At 52.4% G+C, this 11,281-nt stretch overlaps 3 protein-coding genes across 3 annotated transcripts; 1 reads left to right on the forward strand and 2 right to left on the reverse strand.

Moving 5' to 3' along the window:
* Positions 1–127: 127 nt before the first annotated feature.
* Positions 128–2,952, reverse strand: CAOG_03476 (selenocysteine-specific elongation factor). The gene is made up of 13 exons (XM_004348331.2): positions 2,925–2,952; positions 2,776–2,838; positions 2,553–2,681; positions 2,283–2,431; positions 2,094–2,192; positions 1,881–1,997; positions 1,669–1,809; positions 1,500–1,583; positions 1,220–1,382; positions 1,098–1,148; positions 678–1,015; positions 482–575; positions 128–418 (listed from the first exon to the last, which is right to left on the reverse strand). The coding sequence occupies exons 1-13, from the start codon at positions 2,941–2,943 to the stop codon at positions 192–194; spliced, it is 1,674 nt and encodes a 557-aa protein (XP_004348381.1). The 5' UTR covers positions 2,944–2,952; the 3' UTR covers positions 128–191.
* Positions 2,950–9,732, forward strand: CAOG_03477 (phospholipase C). The gene is made up of 7 exons (XM_004348332.2): positions 2,950–3,067; positions 4,585–5,389; positions 5,541–5,944; positions 6,116–7,947; positions 8,046–8,178; positions 8,277–8,377; positions 8,528–9,732. Exons 1-7 carry the CDS (start codon positions 3,055–3,057, stop codon positions 9,518–9,520), a joined length of 4,281 nt encoding a protein of 1,426 aa, XP_004348382.2. The 5' UTR covers positions 2,950–3,054; the 3' UTR covers positions 9,521–9,732.
* On the reverse strand, positions 9,675–11,253 carry CAOG_03478 (hypothetical protein). The gene is made up of 4 exons (XM_004348333.2): positions 10,892–11,253; positions 10,542–10,774; positions 10,160–10,388; positions 9,675–10,040 (listed from the first exon to the last, which is right to left on the reverse strand). Exons 1-4 carry the CDS (start codon positions 11,065–11,067, stop codon positions 9,872–9,874), a joined length of 807 nt encoding a protein of 268 aa, XP_004348383.1. The 5' UTR covers positions 11,068–11,253; the 3' UTR covers positions 9,675–9,871.
* Positions 11,254–11,281: the final 28 nt, after the last annotated feature.

Consider the following 11,281-nt stretch of genomic DNA (forward strand, 5'->3'; position numbering starts at 1 on the left):
TTTTTTTTTTCTCCCTTCCTTGTTCCTACACCCTTCCTTTTCGTATCTTTCCATCGGCATACCTAGCTACTATGTTCGATTCGTGCCACACACACATCACGCCAACTCGATGGAAAAGAACGGCAATTGTTGTTTTTTGTTGTTACTGTATTTTTGTTAATTTTTTTTTTTCGAATTTCAGCAAAACTCAATCACTCGTCCTTGGACTGGATCATGCGCTTTTGCCGGTCATACACGTATCGCTTAAAGGATAAGACAATCTCAATGGCTTCGGCCTCGGGGGCAGGTGCCTTGCCTTTGCCTTTGGGTTTGTCGGATGCTGCCAACGTTGCCTTGGTTGCGTCACTGACAGCTTGCCGCATTCGCACACGGAACTTGCCGCTTTGCCCAAAGGCGCCTTCAATTTCGCCTACTTCACCTGCAGGTGATGCCTTTGAGTCAGATCTGCAGGCAACACTTGTTTCGAGCTCAACTTGCTTACCACTTGACAAGCCAACTTGCAGGCCCAGGAACGGTTCTAGCGTCGTTTCTTTCTTGAACAGCCCTTTGCCAATCAGTGTGTAGTCATCCAGGATCTGTGTTTGTGTGGTGGCACAGAAAAGTACGGGCATCAACACAGCAAACTGAGAATGCGGGAAAACGCCCATCGGCAAAACAAGAACCCTTGGGGCACGCACCCGCTCGACAGTGCCAGTGCGCGATTTTCGCTTAAACACTTTCAGCTTTGGGAGAAACGTTTCGCGGTAGCTCTTGTCAGTCAACGCTTCGTGCACGCGTCCCGAAAACGCCAAGCGACATGCTTTTGTGTGCACGTCAGGGTCGAGATCGAGGCGTGAACCGATGAGGAGCGCATTGGACAAGCAGGCAACAGGGTGATCTAGCTCGATCAGAGCAAATGTCGCAAGTGGGGCGGGTGGTTGGCCGCTATTGCTTGCGTTTTCTTGTGGCGGGCGACCAAGCTCTTCCGCAAACGCATACTCCTTATCCACCTCAAATCGCGCATTCCCTTCACCATCTAAAGACGCACGCACGACGCATGAGTAAAATGGTCAAAATGGCCACGCCGCTTCACCAGACACTGATTTCTGTTTGCTCACCGCGTGTAAAGAATGAGGCCGTTCCCATCACAGTTTCGTGACCCATGGACACTGTGCCGGCGCACCAGACGATCAAATAAGGCCACAGACCCCACCAGTCAACTTTAAAGAGGCTCGCCTACCATGAAACCGACTCTTGCTGAGGACTGGCAGCTTGAAAAATCGAACCTTGTCGACTCGGGCGATCAATGCATGTGCAAAAATGACTGCTCCAGCCGCACAGGCGTAGCCACGCTCCAACGTACTAGCGTCAAACTGAGTGACGCAAATTCCGGCTCGGTCACCCTGAGTTTTCGCCAACAGGTCAGCCTTTTGGTTGCAAGAAACAAAAACAAAAAAACAAAAAAAAAAAAACAGACCAAACGTTCACGAACGCCCCTTCGAGTCGCTGGCTTCCTTTACCGCTGTAATCTGCTGCACGGGTCGGTGGAACATCTGAATGGACTTGATTTTTCGGCTTAATTTTGCAGTCGGAATCTCAATGTTCTGAAAGCCAAACAAAACAACCCAAACAACAATTTCATTTTTCGTGCTTGTTAAATACTTGAATACGAGAACTGTTCCTTTTTACCTCATTCACTTGGATCTGGCCGGAAAGAGCAGTGCCAGTCAAGACGGTGCCTTGGCCCTTGATAGCAAAGCAGTGGTCGACAGCAAAGACGAACGGTGCCGCGGAATCGTGACGTTGCCGAGGCACTGACTTGGCCAACACCTGCCAGTCGACGAAGCACAGCTTTTGAGTTTCAATCTAGAGGCAACGGCGACGGCTTCTACTTGTACTACCTGAATGAGATTCTCAACACCAATGGCTGGACCGGTTGCCGGACGCGCTGCAACTGGAATCACCGCCACTTGACCAAACTTGGTGGTGGCGAACGTCTTGGCAAGACCTCGCGTCACCTGCATCCAAACGGTTGTTGGTACAGCACGAAATCCCCCCCCCCAAGTTAATAACGAGCACAAAAAGGACGAGCGCTCGTTTCATGCCAACCGTGCCTTTTCGATTGTCTGGGCTCGCTGGTCTTCCGGAATTTGGTCAATCTTATTCAGAGCCACGACTAGGATATCACACATGATTTCGCCAATGACAAGACACTGAGCAAGTCGGGAGGAGGGGGGGGGGTTTCGAGCCAAAGTGAGCAACATACGGGCAAACCCTGACAAGGACAGATTGTGAGTTCTGACCTCAGCCGTCTGAGTCTGGATGCCTTTGTTGACGTCGACGACCAGCATCATCATGTCGATGATTTGAGCGCCGCCAATGATGGTCCGAATCAGATCTGCGTGACCTGGGCAGTCGACCAACGTGAACTGGAGTCGATCGTATGCCAAATCTGTGACAGACAAGACAGAATCAAAAAACAAGAACAAAAAACGGCCTCAAAACCGCTGATGGCTGAAACATCCATCACAAAAGGACACAATGTACAAGTGCTGATGTTGTGGCGGCATTACCAGCGAGGTGCTCTGGCATTGGGGTGACGGACAGCGACGAGAAGCCGAGGTCGAGCGTGATGCCGCGTGCCTGCGACTGCGGGTTTTTGTCGAACGCGGCTGTGGATGCGACAGTGCTCAGTGCCTTGGCTGGTGCGCATGTCAAAATGGCATGTAGGGTGAGAAAGTGGGTTGAGGTGAGTGAGGGTGAGCTGCTGATGACTGAGCAGCAGGGGTCGCGTACCAAGTGCTGTCTTGCCGCTGTCAATGTGGCCCAGGACTCCCAAGTTGACATTGAGCACGCGATCTAATTTCACAAGCCAAAAACAAAGGCATATGATTTGCAGTCAGCATGGTCTTGGTCTGCATCGACATGAGCTCGTTTCAACCGACCTTGTCCTCCAGCACTCATTTTTCAACGAACGAGGACTGTTTGTTCGGATTCCAATTCAGTTCTCTTTTCTATCGTTTTATTTCTTTTATTTCTTTTTTTTCGTCCTTTGTTTCTTTGTCACTTCTGTCCATGAGCGCGAAAGGTAACCGAGTTGAGTTTGAGTTTGAGTGAGAGTGAGATTGGCGAACAACTTGCGGCACGAGTCATCGCTCGCTCTCGTGCCTGCCTCGCTGCGTGCCGTGTGTCTGGGCCTCCCCGCTGTACCAGCATCAGGACAGAACGGGGGTGGGGGGCAAGTTCGCAGCCGACGAAGCGAGGCAGGATGCAACGAGCCGACTGGCGCAAACAATGAGCGAGCAGAAGAGAAGAAGAGCATGGAATAAAACAAAGCAAACCCCCGCTCTCTTGCTCTCTCTTGCTCGTTCTCCCTCCTCGCTCGCCTTGCCGACAAGGGAGACACGATGAGCGAGCAAGCAGCGCACAGTAGCACACCCGTCGCCCTCTTCTCTCCCCCCCCCTGGCACACGCTGCCGAGCACAAACACAAACACACTTATCGTTGATTTTTTTTATTTTTTTTTATTTTTTTATTATTTTATTTTTTTTATTTTTTTCCCCGCCTTCTTCTTTTCGATTGGCTGAAGCGACCTTTTTTTTTTCTTTTTTTTTTTTGTTGTTGAAAGATCCGCGTCTCGTCATTCGCAGACACTCACACACTCATTCACTCACTCGTACGCACGCAATCTCCCTTCCATCGCGATGCACTCCTCAACGCAACTCCCGTCCGCTGTTCCCGCCTTTTTTTCGTTTTTTAAACAAAAACCTCGAGAATTTTTTTCATTTTATTCTTGTTATGATTTTTTTTATTTTTTATTATTTTTTATGATTTATTTTTTTTTATTGATGTGACGCATCTTTTCGGCGAAAGCAGTTACGCGCAGGAACAAAGGCGGGCAAAGGTCTGTGACGCAGGAGAGAGTTGGGAACTGTGAGACGCAAGGGGGGTTGAGTCTGTGCCCCGTGCGCAGTCGAGCGAGGCGAAAGAGCGAGAGTGGTGGGAAGAAAGGGGGTGGGGAAGCACGAGCGAAAAAAAAAATAATAAAAAATAAATAAAAAATAAAAAATCATAACAGTACATCAGTTCCGAGCGAGCACGATGAAGGGGGGAGGGAAGGGGAGAGGGGGTGTGTGTCGCAGGGAGAGGGGTGCGAGAGTGTGCGTTGAGCACCGACAACAAACCAAAAAAAAAGTGAGCGGTTGATGGTGAGTGGGGCAGAGCCGATAAAACACCTCTGGCACGGCACGCGAGCCGTGTTTGCAACAGTCGCCCACGCTGTCGTGCGCACTGCACATCATCATCATCGTCGTCGTCATTGTCATTGTCATTGTCATCATCAATGCACGGGCTAACGCAACGGGGAGCGCGGACAAATCATGAAACCCAAAATAACATTTTAAAAGAGAAAAAGAAAATAAATAAAAAGGCGCGCCTTCACTTTGTGAGCAACAACAACAACTCACAAGTCGCGGCAGGCGGGGGACAAGTGAAGAAACAAGGAGGAGGGTGTGTGTATGACTGTGTGGACATGAAAATCCCAAAAAAAAAACTCACTGCTTTTTTTTTGTCTCTTCACCCCCTACCGATTCTCATTCTCATCAGTCTGCACAAAGTGCAACAAGGCCATCGACGGCGATGCGCTCGACTTTCAGGGCAAACTCTACCACCCAACGTGCCTCGTGTGCGCCGTCTGCAACACGAGACTCGCTGGAACCATCTACGCAAAGGATGACAAGCTCTTCTGCCAGTCAGACTACTTCAAGACGTACTGCAAGACGTGCGCCAAGTGCCACCAGTACATCACCTCGGGCGGCATGCTCGAGGCCGCAGGCGAGCACTACCACTCGCCCTGCTTTTCGTGCGAAAAGTGCGGCGTCACCTTCAAGGATGGCGACCCGTTCGTCGTCGAGAACGGCCGCCCCGTCTGCCAGGCGTGCGGCGGCCTCTTTTGCGCCATCTGCAACGGCTTGATCACCTCGGGCACGTACAATGTCTTTTTCGAGCACAAGTTCCACACATACTGCCACAAGTGCAACGTGTGCGGTACCGACTTTAACGACTCGCCCGTCATCTTCCACGACAACCTCCTCTGGTGCCGAGCGGACTTTCAGCGCGCCTTCCCGGACATTAACATTCAAGAGGTCCAGCAGGCTCCTTCGTCTGGCACGCAGACCATTGAAAACCCTCCCAACTCGTCCTCCGACGGTGCTGGCACCTCGTTCGACGACTTTCTCTCCTGGGACAATCGCGAGGACGAGCGCGAAAAGCATCTCAACTGGATGCTCAAAGAGGTCGAGTTGCGTCCCATCGAAGCCGAGATTCTCCTCAAGGTCCACTCCCAGCCCGGCGGTTGGTTTGTCTACCGAGCCAACATGGATCGCTCTCGAGACTTTGCTCTTCCAGTCCTGTATGTTTGGGAGTGTTGTCCTTGTTGGTTTCTCTTTGTTCCTTTTTTTTTTTGTTTTTTTTTTGTTTTTTTCTTGTTTCTGTTGGCTCGGCGTTGCAGCGCACAGACTAACATCCTCGCTGGTTGACTTTTTTATTCGTCGGATGAACAGGATCAATAAGGACCTGGTCAAACACTTCAAAATCTTGTTCGTCGAAGGCCAGTACTGCTTGAACGTGATGGAGCGCCGCTTCAACTCGATCGAGGAGCTGATCAACTACTATCGCACGCATGTCATCCACGAGAAGCTCATGCTTGGTGTCCCGCTCGAGTTCCCCACGTTGAAGGCGGACGTCAAGAGCTTCCCCGCCGACCTCCCCGTTCAGCATCACGAAGAGTACGCAAGCACATTCCAGGCGGCCGGCGCGCAAGAGTTGATTATCGGGGCCTGCAACGCCTTGGAAACCTTGTATTCCGTCGATCCCCACAAGGCAGAGGATTTGTCCATGGTTCGACGCGTCCTGGCCAGCGCGCAAGCGACGTTGCGAATGCTGAAGGCTGTTTTGGCAGATCATCGTAAGACACTCACCCCGCCCTCCGCTCTTGTTTTTCAAACCTCTGTTGCTTTTCTGGGCAGGTCTCCATTCACGCTACTCGTTGTTGCAATTGTGCTTCATCTCATTCACCTTCCTTTTTTTTTTTTTTTTCGTTTTTTTTTTTTTCGCCCCGGTTGTCGTCATGACCTAGAACGCCTTGGAAAGACCAAGTTCGAAAACGAAGACTTCTACAACGAGGCCATTAAGGCCCTTGAGGCCCAGACGACGCTGCTGGCAGCGCAAGTGGCCGCTCAAGATGCCGGAATGGAGGAGATTGTTCCCATCTCGGACGCCGAACTGGACAACGTTTCGCTGGCTCCACTCGAGCCGACCGACCCTACCGGCGCCACGATTACGCTCGGCGGATCGAACGCCACGTCGCACATTTCCTTCTATCTTGTCAACACGACCGTGTTGCAGTGGCTGCGCGAGTTCTGGTTTGCGTCGCAGTTGACGGACAGCGACGGCAAGATGACGGTCGACAACTTTGTCAAAGTGACCGAAATGACCCTGCCCATGCGTCGCCCAGAGGTGATTTACAGCACCTTCCGCGAGAACAAGGACTTGCGCCGTCGCGCCAAGAAGGACGGCGGCCTGTACTTTGACTCGTACCTGCGCTTCATCCACATCCTGTTTGACTTTCCGCACATTTCGGCGCTCTTCCGCCGCTACGCCAAGACGTCGGACGAGTACATGACCATTCTCGAATTCAAGTCGTTCCTCACTCAGCAGCAAAAGCTGCGCAACACGGAGCGTGTTTTGCGCCACTACTATCGCCTCTCGTCGCAGCAGAGCATCTCGGCCAAGGACATCAAGGCTTCCACGGATGTCTTTGGCGCCTCGATCGGTGTCACCAAGGAGGGCTCGCTCACGCTGTTTGGCTTTGCCAACTTTTTGATTTCAGAGGAAAACGCGCCCTTCAACCCCTTGCACGGTGTTGTCTACCAGGACATGAACCAACCTCTGCAGTCGTACTACATCAACTCGTCGCATAACACCTATCTCGAAGGCGATCAGCTCAAGAGTGCGTCGTCGACCGAGCCCTACCGCAAGGCGTTGCAGTCGGGCTGCCGCTGCGTCGAGCTCGATCTCTGGGACGGCCCGAAAGGCGACCCCGTCATTTACCACGGCTACACGCTCACGTCCAAGGTCCGCGCCCGCGACGTGCTCGAGACCATTGCCAAGCACGCCTTTGAAAAGTCTCCCTTCCCGCTCATTCTGTCGCTCGAAAACCATCTTTCCCTTCCCCAGCAGAAGGTGTTTGCACAGTACTGCCTCGAAATCTTCTCTGACAAGATCATTCCCACTGCCACCGAGGGCTTCTGGGAATCCAACCCGGCGACCCTGCCCTCGCCTTTCGCGCTTCGCAACAAGATTTTGATCAAGAACAAGGCCATCGCGTCTCGCGGCGAGGCCGACAGCAAGAAGATTGCCAAGGAGCTCAGTGATTTGGTCGTGTACACCAAGGCCGTGACGTTCGAGTCACTCAAGCAGGCGCACAAGGATACTCGCTGCTACGAAATGTCCTCGGTCCCGGAAAAGAAGGCCTTCAAGCTGGCTCGCTCCAACGGCAAAGAGTACTCGGAGCTCGTCCAGGCTCGCTTGAACCGCACCTACCCCGACGGCATGCGCTTTGATTCGAGCAACTACGACCCGCAAACGTTCTGGAACATTGGCTGCCACATGGTTGCGCTCAACTTCCAGACGCCCGACCGCGCCATGCAGCTCAACGAAGGCAAGTTTATGCAGAACGGCACCTGCGGCTACGTGCTCAAGCCCGCGTTGCTGCGCTCCGCGACGCCACCCACGACCGAAGAGGTGCCCTGCTTGACGCTTACGATTTCGCTCCTCGCCGGTATTCAACTTGCGCACCCACGCGGCAAGCGTCGCGCCCTTGATCCGTACGTCGAGATGGAAGTCATTGGTCTGAACAACCAGGTTGCGCAGTCGTCCATCCAGCACAAGGTCATCGACGGTTGCACCGTAAGGCTCCTTTCCTTTTTTTTTTTTTCTAAATTGTGTATTGGCTGGTGTTTGTGCAATGGTCTCATTCACTTTTGGTGCTTGCATGGCGTGCACAGTGGGACGAGACTTTCCAGTTTGCCGTCTTTATGCCTGACGGTGCACTGCTGCGGTTTGTTGTCTTTGACGAGAAGCTTGGCCCGAAGGATCCTCTCGGTTTCTTTGTTGTTCCGATCGAAAGTCTTCAGCAAGGTACAGCGCGATGCTTGCTGGAGACATTGTTGATTTGTATTACGGTAATTTGGTTGTTGTTGTTGTTGCTCAATCTCTGCTGTTGCCAACCACTTTAGGCTATCGTCACATTCCGATCAAACGTGTTCACGCGTTCATGCATGCCGAAACGTTGGACCACTGCTCCTTGTTTGTGAACATTGCCATGTCGCCGGGCAAGGTAGGGAAGATTTTGCTCATTGTTGACTTGGTTGACTTCGGTTTCTGCATTGTGGCAACGCCCGACTCATCTCCCTTCTCCCCGTCCCTTTGGTTTTTTTTGTGTGTGTGTGTGTGGGTTGCTTGTCATTTTCCAACTCTGCCTCCACAGCCTCAAAAGCGTGAAAACATTTCGGGAAGTGTCGAGAACATTGCCAAGCTTGGTTCGACACAGTCAATTCCTTCTGGATCGAACTCACAGTCTGGCAGCGAGACAAACCTGCCTTCCGTGTCCCCTAGCGGCACGCTGACTGCAAAGGACTTTGCCATCGCCAACGGAGGTGGATCTCGTCGCTCCAGCGTCGCCCCAGTCCCCAGTCTCACGTCCGAGGCGTTGCGTCGTGGAAGCATCGCACCCGCACCAGCTGAAATGCGCCGTGCCACCGCCATGCCTGAAGATACTCGCATCAAGCTGCCCGAGGATCTTACACGCAATCAAAGCATTCGGCTCCACATCGAAGCACCGGCTCCCTCTGAGGAGACGCCCGCCGACTCGCCAGCAGACACGCCCGCAGACACGCCCGCCGCTGTCGAAGAGCCCGTTGAGGAGGCAGCGTCAGTCGAAGAGGCAGCGCCTGTACCCCAGTCCTCCAGCCCTGCGCCACCTGTGGCGGAGCCGGTCGTTGCTCCTGCAGTCTCTGAGCCTGATGTGACTCGCGCCTCAATGTCCTCTGCCAGTCCGTCTACTCCCTCGACCCCAACAGCTGCAACAGCCGCTGCGCCCGTTCTGGACAAGAAGCAGTTGAAAGAGCAGGAGAAGCAAAACAAGATTCGCGAGAAAGAAGAAAAAGAGGCTGCCAAGAAGAAGGAGAAGGACGACAAGATAGCCGCCAAGCAGAAGGAAAAGGACGACAAGGAAGCCGCCAAGAAGAAGGAGAAGGACGACAAGGAGGCTGCCAAGCAGAAGGCCAAAGACGACAAGGAGGCTGCGAAGCAGAAGGAAAAGGACGACAAGGAAGCCGCCAAGCAGAAGGAAAAGGACGAAAAAGAGCAGAAGGAAGTCGCCAGAAAAGAGGAGCGTGAGCGCCGCAAGTCCATCAAGAAGGAGAAGGGCAAAGCGCCTGCCGCTGCCGCCGAGCCTTCCGAGGACGCACCACCCAGTTAAATTCCGCATTTCTTTTTTTTTTTTTTCTTTTTTGTTTTTTTCTGTCTTCTTCCCCCTCACTATCCTCTTTTGCATTCCCAGTCGTTCGCACGATGGAGGATTCTACTGGTCGTTTCACTCCTTCCATTGTCGTGTCAATTTCGATGTGATTTGTTGATTTAATTTGTTTTTGCGCCGATTTGTTAAAATCCACTGCGATTGCATTCAACGAAGAAGCATGTTTAGATTTGCAAAACATAACATGAGAAGGGTTTGTATTGTCTGAGCTGCTCATATCTGATGGCAGGTTGATTTCACCACCTGGACCATCAACTCTTTGTCGGCAACGTGTCTGACGAACGGATCCATCTTTCAGGAAAGCGATTTGTTGGAGGGATACAAGAACACTTGAGCGAGAATGGCGAGATCGACGAGCACCTGAACAATACCGCAGCAAATAAATTGCAAGGGGGAATGTCGTGTCACAAAATAGATGGTCTTGAAAACGTCACCAGCCAGCCAGCCCAACACCATGGCGTTACTAAGAGACGAAAAAACAAGCCAAAACAAAACCAAGTGAGAAAGCACAAATCAACAAGTGAGGAGACAAAGGCCCCCTCGTCAATCTGAACGACACCAGACCGCATCCATTTTCGCTACCTCATTCCTGCAGTTGACTTGGTGCGCCAGTTTTTCAAAAACTGCGGGATGGCCAGCGATGCTTCCAACGCAACCGACGCGACACCAAGCAGCTCAACAAACCAATTCTGTTGAATCAGCATGACCGACACGACGCCCAGTGCTGCCGTGAACACGACGAGAAACATTGTATAGTCTTGGAAGTTGCTCCATTGCCAGAACGTTGCCGGGTCGAACAAGTGCGCGATTGCTGTCCGCACCACACAAAGTCGAGGACGAGTCGAATGTGAGTGTCGAATTGGCTCAGAGAGCGAGTCCCAATCTGAGTGAGAACCCAAACCCTAACCCTAACCCTAACCCGCTCCCCTCCCCCGCGCCTCGCCATCGTTTCGCATCCCTTTACCGAATGGGCTTTTGTTGGCGTTCGATCGACGTGCGCTGGATAGAGCAGAGGACGAGAGACTGGCGCCGAGTGCAGCGACGCCACTGCCGTTGGAGCCCGTTGCGAGGTCATCGAACGCTAACGACGACGACGACGACGAGCGCATCGAGACGCAGAGCTCGAGCATCATGAGCTGGGCGACGAGCATGACGACCGACTGGTACACGAGCGCCATCTCGAATCGCTTGCCCAGCCTGCGAAGGTAGAGTAAGAAGAAGTCATGGTAAGTAAATGGGTGAACGACGTCTACGCTATGCTGTGCTGTGCTGTGCTGCGCTGTGCTGTTCTGCAGATACGCAGCGTTCTCTCACCAAAAGTACAACCGGACAATGTTGGCGAGGATGAGAATCAGGCTGACAAAGGTTGAAAAGCCGCTTGCATTGCGCGTCTGCTTGATGGCGAGGTACTGCGGGACATACGGCAGCACACCGCCAAAGATCATGAACGCGGCCGCAATGAAGCCGACAAAGTCGCCCAGATCAACCATCGTGAAGATCAACGGGGTGGTGCTCTCAGCGTGCGTGGTGTTCAAGGGTTGAATTTTTGTCAAAAAAGAAAAAAGAACAAAACAAAAGATTCTGAGAATTTGGACAATTCAAAGGCTGGAGAAGACTGAGCATAGCAGTCGGTCGCCGAATCATCGTCAGCAAGTAGGAACTGCCATTGACTCCTGTAGTGAATGAATAGCGCATCACGAATCC

Source organism: Capsaspora owczarzaki (genome assembly GCF_000151315.2).
Source record: "Capsaspora owczarzaki ATCC 30864 unplaced genomic scaffold supercont2.5, whole genome shotgun sequence".
Classification (NCBI taxonomy): Eukaryota; class Filasterea; order Ministeriida; family Capsasporidae; genus Capsaspora; species Capsaspora owczarzaki.

Excerpts from the sequence above, each read along its gene's own strand:
- CAOG_03478 (XM_004348333.2), bottom strand. The coding sequence starts at position 11,067 with ATGGTTGATCTGGGCGACTTTGTCGGCTTCATTGCGGCCGCGTTCATG. Across the intron at positions 10,775-10,891 it reads ATTGTCCGGTTGTACTTTTG|GCTGGGCAAGCGATTCGAGA; the intron begins GTGAGAGAACGC and ends CTACCTTCGCAG. Across the intron at positions 10,389-10,541 it reads CGCCAACAAAAGCCCATTCG|CAATCGCGCACTTGTTCGAC; the intron begins GTAAAGGGATGC and ends TGGTGCGGACAG.
- CAOG_03477 (XM_004348332.2), top strand. Across the intron at positions 5,390-5,540 it reads GACTTTGCTCTTCCAGTCCT|GATCAATAAGGACCTGGTCA; the intron begins GTATGTTTGGGA and ends TCGGATGAACAG. Across the intron at positions 5,945-6,115 it reads GGCTGTTTTGGCAGATCATC|AACGCCTTGGAAAGACCAAG; the intron begins GTAAGACACTCA and ends GTCATGACCTAG.
- CAOG_03476 (XM_004348331.2), bottom strand. Across the intron at positions 576-677 it reads GCACTGGCACTGTCGAGCGG|ATCCTGGATGACTACACACT; the intron begins GTGCGTGCCCCA and ends ACACAAACACAG. Across the intron at positions 419-481 it reads GCAAGTTGGCTTGTCAAGTG|GTGAAGTAGGCGAAATTGAA; the intron begins GTAAGCAAGTTG and ends CATCACCTGCAG.